Source organism: Artibeus jamaicensis, unplaced genomic scaffold, assembly GCF_021234435.1.
Source record: "Artibeus jamaicensis isolate MK-2021 breed Jamaican fruit bat unplaced genomic scaffold, CSHL_Jam_final scaffold_537, whole genome shotgun sequence".
NCBI lineage: Eukaryota > Metazoa > Chordata > Mammalia > Chiroptera > Phyllostomidae > Artibeus > Artibeus jamaicensis.
The window spans coordinates 27,709,386-27,729,950 of NW_026522047.1; the positions used below are offsets into that span (position 1 = coordinate 27,709,386).

The window sequence follows — 20,565 nt, forward strand, 5'->3', positions numbered from 1 at the left end:
CCCAAACCACTAAATGTTAAAATTGCACGAGATGACTAAAAACACAGTACACAGGTTAAAGTTCTTAAAAGTGAAAACTCAACATAAATTTAATTACCTTGAATTTTTTTATTCAATCTGTTTTGCTCCCATAATTACATTCTGCTAAAACAGCATTATAATTTACAAAGCAAGCTGTTCAATCCTTATTTTTGAGAATTTAACACCAACTCACCCATCAAACAGAGGGCAGCCTCTGCAAGAGGTTCATTTAATAATGATCACAATACCTCATTAAAATTTTAATATTATTTTTCAATTTTAAAAAGATGAAAATAAAAGATGTAGAAAAGGGGGGAAGTATATATATATATATATATATAGACTGTCCAATTTTTTTAATCCAAATACCTTACAAAATATTTTATAAACTACGAGGAAAACTCTATTCACCTTCTTCTGTAACAATACTGTCTTTGGTACCCAGTGTTTCAAGGCATCACGGCTAATAGGGCCGTGAACGGCAGTTGTGTGATTTGTTGCAGGGTGATCTGCTACATCCTCCAAGACCAGTTCTAGCACTGGTGTTTGACTCCTCCCCTGGGCTTTCACAGGAAGCAGGCTAGAAGCGGGCTCAAGTACGATCATGTTGAAGCATGATCTATGAAAGAAGACTACTTCGAAAATATTTACTTTCTTGCTCTTACAAAGAAACAACCTTATATAGTCAAAAATAAGTTCACATGATGAGTCTAAAGAGCAGTCTTGTGATCCAAGATTGAGAATGTTTAAAAAGTCCGGTATGACAGGGAAATATAAATAATCCAAGAAAGAGTAAACAGAACAGAACAAAACCAACCATGATCACAGCAAGAACTGGCAGATACCGTCCATTGAACACGTAGCCCAACACGCCTACCATGTGCCAAGCACTCCTCCAGGCACAGGATAGAGCAGTGAACAGCTGTAACTGGTGGTCCTATGAAACTTACTGCATTTGCAGCCACCCGCAACCTTTTCTCTGTTCTCTTTTCTGCCAACTCCCACTGCTCCTCTTCTTGAAAGGAAGGAAGGAAGGAAGGAACAAAAGATTCAAGAAAAGAAAGAGAAAGGACGGACCTAAATACAAACAGAAACCCTCTCAAAGGTTTGCTCACCAACAGCGAGGAGACCCAGATGGAGACCCTGACGACCCAGAAAGCAGAGGAAGATTAGGGCGGGGCGGAAGGGAAAGCTGTGCTGGCGGTGGCGGTCAGAGCTCACCCAGCCAGTGCAAATGTACACCATTTCCCATCAATTAACAAGCTATTTATTTTAACCAAAAATTATGTAAATAGATGGCAGTAACAAATTTGAAATTTTTTTTTTTTGGCGAGGGCGCAGGGCTAGGTTACTATACTCAGAGGATGGCTAAGAGGGAAAGGAATCTGCAAATTAGTGGACTTCCCTCTCTGCCCCTGCTTTGTACTGACACAGCCTTAGCCACACAAGTTGCCTGGTGTAGTTTCAGGGGAACTACAAAAAGACCCAGCACTAATTTGCTGTCCTGTGGTCAACAGTATAGCAAAAAGGCTCTTAAAGGGTCCAATTCTCATTAGAGACTCTAACCCATAATGCTAACCTACACATATAATTTCTAAATGACTGCAAAGTATAATAACATTAAAGCTAAAATGACTCCAGTTGTGTATATCCCGCCTATTGTATGAAAGAAATGTATATTGAATGTTGGCTGTAACTTTTCTGCCTTCAGGAAAGTAGGAGATATGTAAATCCTTTATCCCCTTTGTAAAAGAAACATGTGGGATGAAAGAACCAGCCCCTGTGACTGGCGGCATATCACCAAAGAACACTCACTGCCATGTGAGTCCAAAGGCACACTACTGCATTCATGCCTTCCACACGCTCCTAGCACCTGGCTCGACTCAGAGTCCATGACGGATACCAGGACTCGGAATCAACTAGATCCAGTTCCTGCCTCAAAATGCTTACAATCTGAAACAGGAAGGCCAACCCATAAATAAATAAGCCAACTATACTGTTACAGGTACAGAGATAGATGTCTATAGGGGTTATGGGAAATTTAAAGGATAAAAAGGTCAAGTCCGCACAGCGGGGGGAGGAGTGCGAGTCAGAGGAGGCGTCATGTTTGGGATATGGATTAGTGTTCACCAGGGTAAACAGGGCTGCTAACTCGAGCTCTGCCACTTTCCACTTAGTCCAGGGCTCAGAGTTCCTAAAATGTACCTGCTGTGTCTATCTCATAAGGCTGTCGGGAAAAACAAAGAATAAGTATGAAAGCACTTTTACAACTGTAAAGCATAACTCAGACATAAGTCCAGATATACAATCCTTTAACTGAGATCCTTGGGGCCACATGTTCTGGAATTCTATAGATTACAGAAAGTAGCTTATACCACATATTATGTAATGCTTCCTATAGGGACTAAAGTATAGGCAAACCCCAAATCAAACAAGTTAATATTCACCAGCCTAAGTTATGTGTATTGATGCTAAGTGGATTATATAGAGACTATAAACAGCCTCACCTCAGTTCATGTCTGTTCCAACAATATTTGGAAAGATTTCAGGATTTTGGAATTGCAGCATAAGAAACCATTGACCAATGTAATGGTTACTATGCCTGAGGGGACATCAAGGTGGACAAAAGTAACATTTGGGTCCCATATATTTTCTTAATGTAAACCAATCCCTAACAAAGATGATTGTCAAAGTTCATGACTGAGTAGGCTGTCACTCAGAACCTATTTCTCCCCCAGTGAAACAATGCTCTGTATATGATTGTGAGTGAGGGTCACGTGCTAAGACCACATGTCTTTATATAATGTTTTCACATAGCAATGACAAAATATTAGAACACGAGTCACAACACAGCCTGAGGTGCGGCTGCTGTGAACAGGGAACTCTAAAGTACAGAAGAGAAGACAGAGAATTCCTTCCATCCCTCCTGAGTTCAGGATCGTGTCAGGTACAACTCTGAAATGGGTCAAGTCTGTGTGCTGCACTCACGCACCAGGACCCAGACGGCAGCACCCTAGGGCCACCTTGGCATCAGCAGCACAGCCCTGTACCCGATGTCAGAATGCCTGGGTTCTGGGCGGGCCTGGTGGTCTAATCATAGAAACACTCCTTCACCTCCGAGGACAATGTTTCTTCTATAAAAGGATGGGCTGGGACTAAAACGGTTCCTCAAGATCTCATCCTTCCAACCCTAACACACTATAATCCCAAATTACCTATTAATTGCACAGTATAATTTACGATAAATGATCCAGGCATTGAGAGAAAAGCAATCTTAATGTATCAATCAACATTTAATCAACATTACTGCACAGCATACCTTTAACCCTTCTAGATGTACTTTATACTTTGACAAGCATGTTTCTTAATATAAACACACCTCCAATTGATAAAACTTTCAGAAGATGCTAACAAAATCTGAAGAGGAAAAGTACACATTCTTTTGAGGTAAGAGGGACACGGGGTGGGGTGGTCACTGTGCCAACCAAAACTCAACCCCGGCTAGCTTTCCTGGGTTCTGTTGCTATTACATTATTATTTCCCGTTTCTTCCCTTTCTCCCCTTTAAAAATGCACAGAATCTTTAAGTATGCCCCATATTTTCCAAAATGATTCCTTTAATTCTTTAAAAAACACTACTCATTCTTTTCTGCTAGCTAGGGGAAGCTAGAAACCACCTGTGCAACCCCACAAAAAAGAGAGCGTTGCTGTTCATCTCCACCTGCGCAGTATCCAACAGTCTCTGAGCTGCTTCCTCCATGCTGTTGTCTGCACAGCCCGAACGGCCAGCATTCACGACTATATTCCAGGATTACTGAGCTGAATGATGGTCCTGCTGCAAGCTAACTTGCATCAACAGGATTCCTCTTTTCTCAAATGTAAAGCTTTCCCATCCTCTCCAGCAGGGCTGTGTGTACTAATAAGAGACAGATGAATGAACTTCAAACTAAATATTTACGACACTGCCTTGTACATATATTCATTCTAGATCCACTTAAATTGTATGCAAATAAGGTACTAATTCTATTTTCCCAGAGGTTTTCAGAGGTCAGAAGCATGACTCTCTCTGTAAAGGCTTTTGTTTGCAAAATGAAAAAGCCAAAATAAACAGAAACTGTATTTATCTTTGGCTGTAAATATCTTTAGAAGAGATGGGTACAGATGAGCACATGGGGAAGTGGTGAGGCACGGGGGAGGCCAAAAGGAAAGAGAGACAACAGACAGACCGGTCCGAGATAGTCCCGTACAAAAAGGTATTCTCTGCAGCGCTGTCTGGAACAGCAACGGACTGGGAACCACCGTGGACGGTTAGGTGGTGCGGCCGCACAGTGTGGCACTCTACCCACACAACAACAGCAAATGAGGAGGCTCCTCGTGTAATTATGTAAGGGCCAAGACATAATTTTCACTAAAAAAAGAAACACAAAACACTGTGTTACAATGCTACCATATATATTTTAAAAAGGAAAAACGGGAAAGCCCTGGGTTTTATTACGTAGGTACGGAGTATCTCTGGAAAGACATACGGTGTAACAAATCGGTAACACTGGCTGTGTCTGGAGTAGAAAGCTGGGTTGTTGAGGAAGAGAAGCGAGCAAACTTCATTGTAGGTTCTTTACAGAGCACAGGGAAAGGCTCTCCCTTCAGTGTTGACTAAGTATCTGTCAGAACAGCACAGTGAGGAAGAGGATAGACTCTGGAGGCGGGAAGCCTGGGTTCAAGTCCTTGCTCTGGCTCTTCCTAGCTCTGTGACTTTGGCAAGTTACCTGAACTTTTTGTTCCTTAGTATCTCACGTGCAAACATGGGAAACAGTACCTGCCTCCGAAGTGCCCTCTTGAGGATTAATCCCAAAATGGCCAACAAAGAGCCAGGAACGCGGGAGCCAGTGTCCTGGAAGCACCCACTTAGACTCTGTCTTCCCAGTATGTAACCATATGACTGCCGTACCTCCTACTAAAATTAAAATGTTTTAAAATATACAATAAAATTTAGCCCTGGCTGGTGTAGCTCAGTGGATTGAGCACGGGCCTGTGAAGCAAAGGGTCACCGGTTCGATTCTCAGTCAGGGCACATGCCTGAGTTTCAGGCCAGGTCCCCAGTAGGGGACACATGAGAGGCAACCACACATTGATGTTTCTCTCCCACTCTTTCTCCTTCCCTTCCCCTCTCTCTAAAAAATAAGTCAAAATATATATATACAATAAAATTTAAACTGAAAAATTAAAAATAAACAATGAAACAGGAACACAACAGGACACCCTACTCCCCCCCAGGATTCTCTTATTGCCTGAAGACAAACAACCTTAATTACTGTTTGCTTTAAGAGGCTTCTTGGTAGCTGAAGCATGTGGCAGTGGGTGAACTCCTACAGGGGAACCACCTTAATGAATTCAAAGAATTCAGACTTAGTTTCAAATATGTGGTGTGGCCCCAGACAATGACATTTATTGAGCTTTCTTCTCAGCGTGCATACACCACATTTTCCTGTCCTCCTTCATCCCTTGCCTCCTCCACAGACAGGACAAAATCTCTAAAAAACGAATTCCTCTTCTCATTTAGTAAACCTATTTATGGCTTTGGGTTTGTTATTGCTGTTCTATTATTGTATCAAATTGATTTCCATCATGTTTGGGAACTGCCTTCTTTACAGCGTAACCCCGCAGGGCCTAGAGACAGGGGTTCCAGAATGTCTGCCGTTCGGCTGCGGGAAGGGAAAGACAGTGAACCGAGCTGCACAGCACACACGTAAATAATTGCCTAACATTTCAGAGTTTGCCAAACGTTTTTCCAGAATTCACCTGAGCTGACCTTCATGGATGTCCTGTGGGAGCCTGTATTACATAATCCGTTTTACACAGAAGTTAGGAAATTTTAACAAGGTTGTAACCATTAAATAACAAAGTCAGGACTCAAACCAATGTCTCCTGATGCCAAATTCTGTGCTTTTCCAACTCCGCTACACTATCACCTGAACATCAGCCACAGACCAGTCAGGGCAGCATCGACTTCCCAGGACCTTCCCTCTGCATGTCCTTCTGAGGGGCAAAAACAGGCTGTACCTGAGAAATAAAAACTCTGGTGATATCATGTTAAGACTGAAAAGCAGAATACTAGACTATGTATACGGTATGACCACAACGTGTAAAAAAAAATTTATCAAAGCCTGTTTAAAAAGTTCACAGAAAATTAGCAGCTCATATTACAGACAAAGACTCTCCCTAATATATAAAGAACAACCAGGAATCAATAAAGAAAAGACTGGCAAACCAAAGGAAAAATGGGCAATGGATCCAGCTATTTCACAGGGGAAGGGGTAAAATGGTCTTTAAAGACATGAAAAAATGCCAAACCTCACTCTTAGCAAGCGAAGAGCAACTTAAACATCACACACCTATTAGGCTGGCAAAAATTCAGAAGTTCGACATCCCACATGAGAGAAATACAAGCAGAGGCACCACATGGTGTAACCACATATATATATGGAGGGTAAGTTGTCGCAGGTATTAGAACGATACCTAAGGCACTTTTAACACTGGACCCACCAACCCCACTTCTGGAACTGGACAGATTTTTTAAAACGTGATTGCAGCATGTCTGGTAAGAGCAGAAGACTGGAGCAACTGGGGAGGATAGTAACAGGTGCAAGTTCAAGTACTTATGCTACATTCACACAACCGAATACCAAGTGGCTGCTGGAGAGAGTGTGTTAGAACAAGCAAGACCCTCAATTTCTCCAGGTTATACTACGGAGCCCAAACAGCAAAGACCAGACTCTGGTGTCGAACATGCTACTTTTTGTGTAAAAAGGCAGAAGAAAACATATTTCCATTTGTTTACTTCTGCACAAAATTAATGTAAAAAGAATCTTAAGAAACTAATAAAATTTATTATTTAAAGGGGATGGGAAAGAATAAAGAGGTGGGAGGAATTCATTTTGAATATGTGTATATATAGTTCAGTGAATTTGCTATTGTCAAACCAAGTGAATGCATTATCTCTGAAGATGTATAGAGAACATGCTTTATGAAATAAATGTAAAGAAAAAAATCCACTCATAGTCACAGGAACCTTCACTCCTTTCGAAGGTGATTTAACCTCTAAAAGAGCTGGGGGCCTCCTCGCCTTTGCCCCAGGTTTCCCACAAGTAGAGGCGCCATCCTGAGGAGCAGAGCACCCCCGACCGCTGTCCCCTCCATGTGCTCCGTCGCAGGGGAAGAAGGGGAAGTACCAAATGGTAAATTCCCCTCTACCTGCGGGCATCTGCTGCCCGCAGAGCACACCCAGGCTGACCGGATCGCCCACTCCTAGCACCGAGTTTCACAGTGGCCCTCTGTGGACAGGCCCTCGGGTGTCGGGTTGCTCAGGACAGGTGGGCAGACCAGTCTCGCTCTGCGGTTACCGGGCAGACCACTGTTGTTACCCGGGCCAGCAACTTTCCCACCGCAGGTATTGTACTGGCCGTCTACCTGACAACTTCTCTCTCTCAATTTTCAAATTCCGCTGGGGAAGAAAAATGGGTTTCCTCCAAAGTTCCTACAAGGGAGATTCCCTACCAAGAAAACTGCCAGAAATTTGAACAAAAACAGGGTCACTCTGCATTGTAACTGGAAATCTGAATATCCATTTGCAGAACATACTCTAAGGTTTTGAAGCCATTTAATAAGATATTACAAAGTCATTAAAAACTCTTCTCAAAAACATTTTAATAACATGGGGAAAATGTTGTGGTATCATACTGAGTAAGAAAGCAGATTGTATAGCTTAATATACAATATGACTCTGTTAACACAATGTAGCTTACATCCGTATCAAGGAAGAAGTACAAAGAAATAAGCATGTTTACAGTAGTAAGATTTGTATGACAGCATTATAGGTGATTTGGGCTTTCACATTTTATATTTGCTTACATTTATATGCTCTGGTTTCCCTTCAGAATGAATATATCTTTTGCCTTTTTGTATTTGCTTGCATTTGCCAAATGTCATAATAAAATTGTATCATTTTGATAGTCAGAAAACATATTTAAGAAAAAGGTGGAGGCATTTAAAAAGAGAAGAGGAGAGAAGCTACAGCCTGATATGAGGGCAGCCATGCTCTAAAAAACCCGTGTAAAATGTTTTTTTGCTTGCTTTATACACTCTGACAAAATCCACATAAAAATATTTTTTAAACACATACTAACAATTAACAAGTGGAATTTAAAATTAAGAACACAATACCATTTCTACTAGAACCCCCCCAAACACATACAAATCTAATAAAACGTGTACAAGATCTATATGAGGAAAAGTTTTAAACTCTGATAAATTAAATAACTAATGTTTGTTCGTTCTTAAATAAATAGATACTTCACGTGCGTGGGCAGGAAGACTGAAGACGTCGGTTCTTCCCAGCCTGATCTATGGACTCGGTGCAACCCCAATCAAAATCCCAGCAAGTTCTTTTGTGAGTATCCGCAAACCGATTCTGAAGTGGATTTGGAGAAGCGCCAGACCCAGAATAGCCAACGCAATAATGAAGGAGAAGAGCAAAGTCAGAAGACTGAAACTACCCAACTTCAAGCCTTACTGCAAAGTTACGGAATAAAGACAACTGGTATTGGTGAGAAAAGGGACAGATCAATAGAAAAGAGGAGAGACACCGGACACAGATTCACATACATGTAATCAACTGATCACCTTTCAACAAAGGCGATGCGGCAACTGGACATCCATATGCAAAAAATCGAATCCAGACACTGGCCCTAAATTAAACCCTTCACAAAAACTTCACTCAAAATGGATCACAGGCCTAAATATGAAATGAAATACTATAAAACTTCTAGAAGATATCAGAGGGGAAAATTCCAGATGACCGTGGGCATGGTGATGACAACACCAAAGTCACAGTCATGAAATGAAATAAGAACCAATAAGCTGGACTTCATTAAAAACTCCTGCTCTGGGACAGTACCAAGACAGGCACAGACCAAGTGAAAATATTTGCAAAACACATAAAGGACTGGTATCCAAAATACGCAAACAACTAACTCATGAAACTCAACAATAAGAGAAAGAACAATCCAATTTTAAAATGGTAAGAAAATCTGAACAGACACCTCAGAAAAAAAGATACATAGATGGCAAATGAGGACATAAAAAGATGCTGCACATCACACACCGATAGAGAAATACAAATTAAAACAACGATAAGGTACCACCACAGACCTATTTACAAGGATGGCCACAATCCAGAACATTGACGAAACCAAATAATGACAAGGATGTGGACTAACAGAAACTGTCATTCACTGCTGGTGAGAAGGTTGGCAGTTTCTTACGAGATTAAACAAACTCTTACCTTATGATCCAGAAATCATGCTCCTTGATATTTATCCAAAGGAGCAAAACTTATGTCCACACGGGAATACAGCAGCTTTATCCATAACTGCCAAAACTTGGAAGCAACCAAGATGTCCTTCAGTAGGTAAATGAATAAATAAATTGTGCTACATCCAGACAATAGAGTGTTGTTATTTGGTGCCAAAAAGAAATTAGCTATCAAGCCATGAAAAAAAACCACGTAAGAACCTTTAATGCATATTTACTGAGTGAAAGAAGCCAATCAGAAAAGGCTACATACTACATGATTCCAACCAAAAACATCTATAAAAGGCAGAACTTTGGAGACAGTGAAAAGGTCAGTGGTTACCTAGGGCGAGGGAGAGTTGAACAGGTGGAGCACAGAGGACAAACTACTCTGTGTAACACTACATTGATGGATACATTCCATACATTAATCAAGCACCATAAAATATACAACACCCAGAGCGAACCCCAATGCAAACCATGGCTTGGGGTGACTGAGATGTGTCAGTGTGAGCTCATCTGCTGTGGCAAAGGCACTGCCCTGGTGTGTGTGGGGGGGGTGCCAGCAGGGGAGGCTGTGGCTGTGAGGGAGGGACAGGAGCAGAAGGGAGCTCTATTTTCTGCTCAATTTTGCTGTGAACCGAGAACTGCACTAGAAAGTCTTTTAAAAGGAAAAAAATATTTTAATTGTCGATTAAAATATAGGAACTTTGAGTAACAAGCACTAGACGTCAAGTCTGTGATGGGATCATTCTCTGAAGACGACTTTGGTCTGCCATTGTCTGTTAGGGATTCCCCGTGAGGATGGAAACCAAGGGCACATCACTCGAGCTTTGAAAACAGCTCTCAAAAGTCTGAGTCCCCGTTCCGCAACATGACAGGCGGTCTCCCCTCGGTCCTGCCCACCCAGCTGGAGGGGGTAAGGTCTGTCCCCCACACGGCTCTACGGACCACGCCCCGCCCTCTCATGTGATCTTGTTCTCCCTGACAGAGGAACGAGCTCTCTCTCAGTTCCCACTGAGGTATCAGTTACTGCCTAGAGAGAACGAGGTTGGAGTACAAAGAAATGAGGTTCTAGTAGCAGGAATCGTAGTTATCAAGCAAGGGCCACTGGGAGAGAGATCGGGGGCAGGCCACCGCCACCTCCCCGTCATCTCCCAGTGTGACAGCCGGCCTCGTGGATGCCCCCGCCCCCCAGGACCGTGGGCACTCTGAACCCAAACCTCCCCCGTCCTTAGGCAGTATTTTCCCTTTCAGGGTGACGGGGAGCAGAGTTTGCCACCTCAAAATACGCCTCTGTGGGATGCTGGTTATTTTAAGCTGGTTATTTTTAAGAAATGAAAAACTCCCTAAAAACCTTTGACCTCCCCCCCCACCTGCCTAAAAGAATTTAGACAAAGGAAGGACTTTCACCAGAAAGGGAGCTATATTTCAGCATGAGCTAGGAGTGACCGACCGCGGGGAGAAACCCAGGAAACCCCGACCAAAGTCCTCTCAATGTCCCACTGTTTTTCTTTTTTAAAAAATATTCTATTTATTTATTTTTGGAGAGAGGAGGGGAAGGAGAAAAAGGGATAGAAACATCCACGTGTGGTTGCCTCTCGCATGCCCCCCCACCGGGGACCTGACCTGCAACCCAGGCATGTGCACTAGACTGGGAATTGAACCGGCAACCCTGTGGTTCACAGGTTGGCACTCAATCCACTGAGCTGCACCAGCCAGGCCTGTGTCCCACTATTTCAAGATGACCAATGCATCTGCTCACTGAACATGAACTCTTTTCACCTTTTTGTAAACTGCCTCACTTCCCTGCCTTAATTCTGAATGACATACGCTCTTCAGTTTCTCTCAATGTCTGGAATTTTCATGCGTATGTGAATTCCCCATATGCGTGTGTTAAAACTTCATTTTCTCCCGTTAATCTCCTGCATGTCATTGGAATGATCTGACCGGCTACAACTCTGAAGGATGAAGGAAAATGATTTCCCCCACAGGAGCATTCCAAGCAGGCCCCTGCCTTAGGGTCTCTGCACTGGCTATTGCCTCCGCTGAGAACACACTTCCTCAAACAACCACATGGCCTGCTTCCTCGCATGGAAAAAGATGATCACTGTTACAGAGAAAACCACAGGCCCAGCACGGGGTCACTTGTGCTAAAGCCCATGACACCAAACCTAGGTTTAAAACCTGACCTAAATGCAGTTCAGCCTTCTCCGGGAACGTAATCTTCATTGTCGGTCTGGAATTTCCTGGTCAGTACCAATGCCTCGTCACACGGATCCTCGTCACACGGATCCTCCCCAGCCTCCTTCCAAAGGACGCCAAGGCAATTTGGCAAGACAACCTCCACCCAGGCAGCCTACCTGAAGCAATCCTTTCTTTTCTTTCGCTAATAACCTTCTTGCCCTGCCCAGTTTATGCCTATAAAATCCTTCCACACTGTACAGCTTTTGGGGCTTCTGTCTGCTTGCTAACTGGGATACTGCCCAATTCAGAAATCGCTTAAGAAGGCCAATTAGATCTTCCAATTTACTTCAATTTAACACCACTGAGACAGTTTTCATTCCCTTGATTACTCAAGGTCTTCCTATTTTTCTCACATCGTTGGGTCTCATAGGTCAGTAACAGACAATCGTATTAGAGCTACTAAGGACCTCAGACACCACCTACCTGGAGGTTCTCAGACTTAACTGCACTGAAATTACTCTAGAAACTTTGTTTGCTTGATTTTTTGCTTGTTTTTTCAATCAACAAAGCTTCTAGGATCCAGCCCCCCAGAATTTGATAAAATGGATCTGAATTCACTTCACACTCAGGAACCTACATTTTTAAAAACACTTCTCATATTTGGGAATCAGTGACCCAATCCACCACTTCTGTGTGTGTGTGTTATTTTTTAAGAAGAGAAAACAAATAGACACCTGAGGGAATGTTTCCAAAGACACAGTGAGCTCAAGGCAGAGATGACCCCTCAGATCACGAGAGCATGAAGACAGTGTATCTCCCTTGGTCAAAGATGATTCTACCATATCTGGCATAGGGTCCCATTTGTGAGAGTTGAACTTGACAAAATAAACTAGTAAGTGGGAAAACTACTCTAGCTGAACTAAGTTCGCTCTTCCTCCCTCCCTCCCTCGCCTCCCTCCTCCCGTCCTCCCCCTCTCCCCCTCTTTCTTCCCAGGCCTTTGGGCTGGGGAAGGCACAAAAGTAAAAGGAAATGATGTAGTGAGTTCACATCTGTTCTGCGAAGACCTAAAAATTGGGTTTTTTAAAACTTTCTAAATAGATAAGAGAAGGATTCAACCCTTTGATATATAAGCATTAATGGATGAATAGGGTACCTGATATTCAACATTTCATACAACTTGTAGCCCATAAAGGGAGAAGACAGATAGATGCCAGGAACCTTGGTGTTTCTAGAGACCACAGGCTGGATTCCCTTTGTTGAGTTTTGACTGGGAGTTTAACTATAATCTTAGATGGGTCACAGGTTATTACTGCTCTCACCAATTCCCACCAGGGCTTGCCACATCACTGTTCAGAGGTTACGTACCTTTTGTTACTATAACAATAGGAGGATAAGGCTGAGCCACAGGCTGACTCACAGCCGGAGTCACAACAGGAGCCCCAGGAACTGGAGGCTCGTTGAGAGGGTCCTCCAGTCCAGTACACAGCCAGGCTGCAATGCCGGGGGGAAAGGCCTCAGAAGCTGCCCAGTGACTGGCCTGTGGACCCCAGGGCTGGAGTAACCTTGTCTTCCGTCTGGAACACTGTCATTCTGGAAACAATTAGTTACGGTGACTAATGACAAGGGCTTTACCCTGTTACACCATCAATTCTTAAAATAAGACCCAGACAAAAGTTGATGTCAGTTGTCAGTTCCTATGAAGCGAGTTCACACCACCTTCAAAATCCCTGTAATGAGACTGCTCGGATTCATTCCCAGTTAGAGATGCGGCCTCAGAGGGAAGAGATGGATGTTCTTTTAACCTAAATCCCTTACTAGTTTGCAACAATACTAAGTTACCACTGCATTCCTTCATTCAGTTAGTCAGTCACTCTCGAATTACATCTCTAAATCCCAACTATCAACTGGTAGAAAGAGCCTTTTTTAACTGGCCGAAGAAAATTCCTCATGGCCACTAAAATCAGTGAAAAGGGAAAGAATGCAGAAAGGGTGGAAGAGCCCGTGACAGTGATACCCAGTGTATCTGAAAGAGCCACGGCCAGCAACTTACAAACTCCCTGTGAAGCCTGTGAGGAAGCACGAGACCATCAGCTGACCAGGGTTTATTTTTCCTTCCTGACCACTTCATTCAACCTGTCCAACAGCTACTTCTTGGAAGGAGTATCACAGCGGAGTGTTTTTCACACAGTGTTTCTAAGTGGAGAACACAAGAGAAACTCTCCCCACTTCTACAATCTGCATTAGATCTTTTAATAGCCCTTGACTAAAATCTTCAGAATTTTTCAGTCTGTTCCTTAGCACATGCTCCCTCCAAATCTGTGGCTATTTCTGTATTTCCTAGCCAGAAACCCTAGCTACGACAAGTAAAGACCAGGAGTAAAATCACATTTGGCTTATCTCTGTGAAGCAGTCCACTGTGGGGAAGATGGATCCTGGTTTCCATGCTTATTTTCTCATTAAGCAACTACCACAATCTGCAGCCTTTTTTTTTTTTTTTTTTTTTTTTTTTTAGTAGAGTTAGTTCATCCAATTTGTGGGTAAATTGGATAAATTAATTCACTAAGTATTCTGCTCCTTCCATTCTGGGGGCCCAAAGCAGTACAAAGAATTTCTTCCGAATCCAAATTTCAAGATGTGAAACTTAAAGCGCAATTAACTCTGAAGTGTTGTTTCGGTTCCTCTTTGGTGTGTGGAGGTTGTGCTTCTTTAAGGCAAGCCTGTCAAATTCTGTGTTGCCGTAAGAGGAACAAGGGCCACAGATCAGCTTGGCAGGTACTCCCATGGTCCTCATACACACAGCCCTGGGTATTCATCTAATTTGTTGGGAAAATCTGAAAAACCCAGTTGTTAAGTAGCTTTGCTATCGCCGATACTTTAAGAAAGAAAACTGAAAACAATTCTTTGAAGACTATACGATACACCCAGCATCAAATTTCAGAGTTATGAGATCTCAGTTGAGTTTTAGCAAGGAATATTTTATTGAAAAACCATTTAAGATGCCTCATCAAGCTCTTTAGGTTTTGTTGATTGTTACTTTGTGAAATGAACTCAACCCCAAATCTGTCATTCTAGAGATTGAGAAGGGAAGTGAACATACAGAGAACAAATTTCTTTCCTGAAATGTTTCATTTCACATGAACCATAACTGGGAAGATAAAAATGTTTCTTTCTCCCCTGAACTGTGTCAATTTTACACTGTGGCCAATTATTAGGTATCCAACCAACTTGAATCCACTGTATTTGTGGAATCTTCATCCTCACCTTTGAATAATTGGAAAAGCATTAGGAAAGGGGAAGAAAAACTACAGTTAACCTCTGAACAACTACAGTTACCCTCTGAACAAGGCAGAATTAGGGGGGGGGGCCACCCCCACTGCAGTGGAAAATCTGCTTCTAAGTACAGCTTAAGTCAACCCACCACCTACAAGATTCCAAACTGTGGATTGAAAATATACTTAGTGCTAAGACAACCACCTAAGACTACTGATTTAAGATACCTAAGATCAAAGGAGTGGAAGTCACACCTAGCTGATGGCCACCTGACTTGGACAAACAGGTAACTCTGTGAGCACTCTGGAGCCGGAGCCTCATAGTGCAGCTCCTGTCAATAATTCACTGTGCCCTCAAGACTGGCCCACGTGGTGAAGAAGTGCAGGAAACCAAACACAACACTGCAAAAACAGAATACGATTTTGAGCCTGCAGGAAGGGGAAGAGAAAGTAGATGAGGTCGACCACGACAACTGGTCTGACTAGAGATGAATTCCAATTAAATGACACGTGTATGTCATCACTGAGCAGAATTCTAAAAAAAAGTAAGCATCAGAGAAGTAAATCTAAAAAAAGTTCAAACCAGGGAGGAAGATAGTAGATATGAATGTGCTTTGTTAAGGTTAAAGTGTTGTTTAAATGGGAATGATTAAAATCCACCAAAGAATAGCAAGTTCACTGAAAGTGAGGAGCAGACGTACGTACCGAAAACTTTGTAAGTTTTTAAAATAATTTGGGATGGCCCTGCATATTCCTATGCGGATGCCACCCCTCCCCCTCAAATGCCTATCTGGAGAATCTAGAAGTGTACAAATAACAAAAACAGGGAATACAGAAGGTCCTGATGCTGCCTGCATCTTAGACTCTCAGAGGAAGACAGAATGTTTTAAATAATCTGAACGACTACAGCTGAGAGTGGGACGCACAAAAGCCAGGAAACTGACCCAGCGTTACAAGGCTCCCGGGCAGCAGAGCCGGGGGACTGAGGGCAGAACCCGGACCAAGACCCAGACACGCTGAGGGTCAATCCTTCGCTTTCTTTTCCCTCCGCTGTCCTTTCTCAATGAGAAACAGAAAAACGGAGAGGATAAAAGTGAAGCTCTTATCTAGACAGACACTCAAGTATATTTTTAAATGTACCACATCATCCATTACCTCTTCCTCTACAAATGTGTCTCTTTAATTGAGTAGAGAGCATGTGACCCAACGCCCATAAAATGATTTCCACAACTCTCCCAAACTCTCCAAACTACTGGGTTCTTACACCGGAGTGGAATGTATACTGATTTGTTAAATTCGTACTGAAGAAACAAAGTTTTTATAGGACAGAAACTATATCCTGAAACTATATTTTCAACCAACTAAGAAACAGATTTATGATTTTCTTTACTATCTATCTATACAATATTTTGGAATGAAATGGAATTTTCAAAGGCTTTTTCCTTGTCATTGATAGGTAATAAAATTCTTTACAAAGAATGTTTAAATTAAGAGCTACCACCAATAAAATGAATGAATTCTTCTAAAATGAATGAAATATTCAACCTAAAAGACTACAGCAAATACGTTATTCTTTTTAGATTAGTGCTATAATTAAAATAGCTCATCAAAATACCATCCTTCCCATGAAGAGGATTTCCCGTGAGAGGAAGAATGGGCTCACCGTGTCTCCTACTGGAAAAGCACAACCATCCACAGGCCATTCAAACCATAGGGGAGAATTCCCACTCTGGCGCCCACGTACCAACTGTGGTGGAACTTCAGGTCTGTGATTCTTTCTTGATAAGAACTAGGCTGTGAACAGTATAGTTCAAGCTGCAACGCAGGACAAGGATGTAAGCTGGCTCCAGGAGCAGGTGTAATGAAAAGTTAATAATAAAGCAGATGGGCAACAGAAAAAATAGTCACAGGGAAAATACCCATGCCTGCCTCTTGTCTACAAAGAAAAGAACTTGTTTCTGCACACCCCCCAACCGGCCCAAGTCTCCCACTGAGAAACACTCTTGGGACAAAACAGCTTTCAGATCAATACAACTTCATCTGCTTGGTACACAGAGAATTAAATTAAAATTTGACTTAGATTTTGAAAAAGAACTAAAATTTCAAACCTGTTGTCCAGTTCCATGTGCTTGGTGCCCCTTCCTACCCTGGCACATTTTTTAATCTTTGTGCATAAAAGTGTCTTGTAAGTCCTCCCAGCACCAGAAACAGCATCACTCACACAACCGGTTGACTTCTGCAGGGCCCCAGGCCGGTTTGGGGTCTTTGCTGTGCCGCCACACATCTCCTAAGCAGTTTGACCTTCTTCCGGTTTATTCTGACTATCGACATGGACTTGGACACAAGTGTTGATGAGCCTTTGTTGTTTGAGGAATATTCCGCAGTGATCAGCCGCCCTAAATGATCATTGCAATCCCTATACAATAGGTTGAGAGAAGCTACTTGGCAGCAGCCTACGAATTTCCTCTTTCAAGTTTTTTTCTTAAGAAAAAAAAAAAAGGAACATTCATTTGTTATGTAAATTAAGCCCGCCAGACGATTTAGGAAGTCAGATGCATCCATCATGTTATAAAACATGCTCTCAGCAAACCCATTATAAACAAGACAAGTCCAAATCCCACTTCCCACTTTCGTTCCTAAGCTTGTGCTCCTGTTGGCAAAAGAAAAGCACTCAACAGGTTGAGCAGCTTGGACTGACTCACTCCATCTGAGCTCCTCTGTTAGAAACTATGTGGCGGTCAAGTAATGGGTCACAAGACCTATTCACACCGCTCTGAGCAAACACAGTGGCTTGCCTTCAGCTGCAAGGTTGTTCTGACATTGGCCACACCACCCTCTTAATGGCTCTCATGTGAGCAAGCGTCAGCTGACAGGTCTTACTCTGAAACCTTGCAAAATTCTGCCTATGGCAAGTGAGGATGGTTGCACACCACAGACAAATGTAGGGCTTACAGTACAGAAAATGATGTGCACGGGGAGAGTAGGGACACATCCTTGCCTTAACATCAAATGCATACGTTAAACTGCTATATAAATACATATACATAGAAGAAAAAGAATAATATAGAGAAGCCACAAATCCTCCACACTCTCACACTGAATTCCTGAAGCCCGGGCATTGTACAAGCCAAGAGAGCCCTGACCTCTCAAAACCCAAGGACAGAAGCAGCTCGGTTCTTACTTTTGACACTGACATTCTTCATCTGTAAAATAGGAATAATGTTATGGAATAACATTTCTACAGCACTGTGAGTTCAAGGTAAAAATTCTTCTTTTAGAAGAAATAAAGCACAGGTCCCTAAAAATGCAGGTCGAATCTTGACACAGTAACTAAAGGACTGTCCCAATTCCTTCCCTCTTGCTTACCCTTGAATGTGGCTGAAGAAAACATGATCAGACCCTTAATGTCTGATGAACTTGGCTGGGTATTTAGTTTCAGAAGATTATAAGTGCATCTTCATACATGGCAGCCACATACTTCACTACACAAGTGTGAGAAAAATCTCATACTACCATGGCAGAAGTCTTCATTGTTACCTTAAGACTTTACTATGTATGTCACCCTAAAGTTCCTCTTTAACAAACCCCCAAAAGATCTTAAATATATCCTCTTCTAAGAAATACAAAGTACAGCACACCTACGACAGAGACCAGACTTCTCTGTGGAACATGCTATATGCACAGTGCGAACATAAAACCAGATTAGGAAAAAATGAGTTCATTTTCCCAGAAAAGAGAAAACACATTTTAAACTTAAAGCTTAACTGCATGGCCACAGCACAGCCATGGATGCTTCTTTTCTCCCTTCAACTGTCTTTCACAGAGAACCAGAGGTCACTCCTGCAAGTACTGTGACGTTTTTGTGTTCGGTACAAGGCGGCTCCATGCACAAAGGCATGCAAAGGCCAAAAGCAAAGCCTTTCACCACCACCAGGCCCACCTAAACACACCTGGCCCAAGTGAAGCCCCAGATGGGCACCTCTGATTCAGCTAGGGCTCACCTTGTCTTCACGTACAGGAGAGACAAAAGTACAGGTCAATGTTGATGGGATCTTTAAAAATGCCAAAATAACTGAATTTTATCAGCTACGTAGAGAAAACTCTAGAGGGAACACATCCTAATTTTTAGGTATAAGACTAAACTTCTGTTTCAAAACTTCAGTCTCTAGAAGATATTTACTTAGGACTTGATGAAAGGATATGAAACCCTCTTTAAACCGTGTAGACTGTATATACATTTACCTAGTAGTTATCCACGAAGCTGTTAAAAATTTCTGGTATTTTATATTTTCCAAAGATTTCAAATACTGTTATCAAATACAAATTCTACTCCCTATCCAGATGATGCAAACATTCTAAATGATCAGGACAGTAGGAGGTGAAAATGACAACATGGGTGCGACAGACATCTGACGACATCAGGACCAGACTGCACTGGGGAACGAGTTTCCTCAAACACACACCCAGCGCACAGGGAACGCTAAACCCTCCTGTGTGCTTCCCCCATCACGGCCGTCTTCACCTGAACACGCACTCCGTGCCAGCCACTGCTCCTCCCTAAACTCAGTCGGCACACCTCAGAGCCACCATTTCCTTGGTAGAGCAGGGCTAAAACTCTGACTTGCTTATAAACAGGAATTGCTAGGCCTGCCCCAGGGCTTATGATTCAGCACATCTGGGGTGGAGACTCAGAATTTGCACTTCTGAGTTCCCAGGGTGCCCCTGCTGCTGGCCTGGGAACCGGGCAGCAACAACCACTTCCTCGGTCCTCATTCCATCTTCCCCAGGAGGCCTTCCTGGGCTGACAGATCTTTTTCTCTCTTGAATTCCTCTATAATTTTTTTAAGTCACACTTTTAACACAATGCATAACTGCTTGTGCAAAAGAGTACTGTCCGTGTCTTAAGATCCTAACTAGATCATAAACTCTTTGAGTACCAAAACTAGGTCTTGACCTTCATCTTTGTACCTCAGACAGGTCTTACACTGCCAAATCCCCAATATAACTTTTTGACCCATTTAATGCCACTGTATATTCACATTAAAATTATGACCTGAATCTACTGCAACAAAAAGTATGCTTCTTTGTGCATGTACTCTGGCCCAGAGGATGCCGGTGTACGTACATACATACACGCACACACGCACGCACGCACACACACACACACACACACACACACACACACTTTCTCTTCCTCTCATTTACTACAAGGGGGAAAAGAGTTTGCTACCCTAGTGCATGCCTTTTTGAGATACTGATTATTTTAAGTTGGTTATTTTCTAGAAGGGATTCAGACAGAACACCCTGCTTAGAGGAAGGGAGCTTCACCCTAACATGCTATGCACTAAGTGTGGCAGACGGGGAGAAACCTAGCAAAGTCCATTGGAGTCCCCTCAGTGTCCCACTGTTTCTGGGCGGCCGAGAAGAGTTTGTTACCCCGTGTTTTGCTGCTTCTCATCTGCCTGTGAATTAACTACCTTCTCTTTGAAGTCCAAACAACTCTCTTCTTAGCTCATGATGGCATATAAGCCTCAACTGCCTAATTTGTCCTCAGCCCCATATTCTTACAGAACCCTAATATGTACATACATAATAAATCTGGTTCGTTTCGACTGTTAAATCTGTCTCATGTCAATTTACTCACTGGACCAACCAAAAGAACTATACGTAGAAATGAGGGGAAACTTTTCCCTCCCCTACAACTACAGCAAAAGTTCCTTTGGAAGTTTTAACGACGTAT

At 42.6% G+C, this 20,565-nt stretch overlaps 1 protein-coding gene across 7 annotated transcripts in view; it reads right to left on the minus strand.

The window, feature by feature from the left end:
* Positions 1-20,565, minus strand: part of FNIP2 (folliculin interacting protein 2) — a 121,044-nt gene that overhangs the window by 65,818 nt on the left and 34,661 nt on the right. For 3 of the 7 annotated variants that reach the window (XR_008390339.1, XM_037125722.2, XM_037125721.2), the window contains exon 1: positions 16,934-19,956. The exons of 2 other annotated variants lie outside the window; for them this stretch is intronic. Coding sequence is in view for 4 of the 5 variants with exons in the window: in XM_037125722.2 (XP_036981617.2) it covers positions 16,934-17,109 (176 nt within the window). In the remaining variant the exon portion in view is untranslated. Of the gene's footprint in view, positions 1-16,933; positions 19,957-20,565 lie in introns of those variants that run through there. 2 more of the 7 variants (XM_053658731.1, XM_053658730.1) reach the window with 2 other exon arrangements.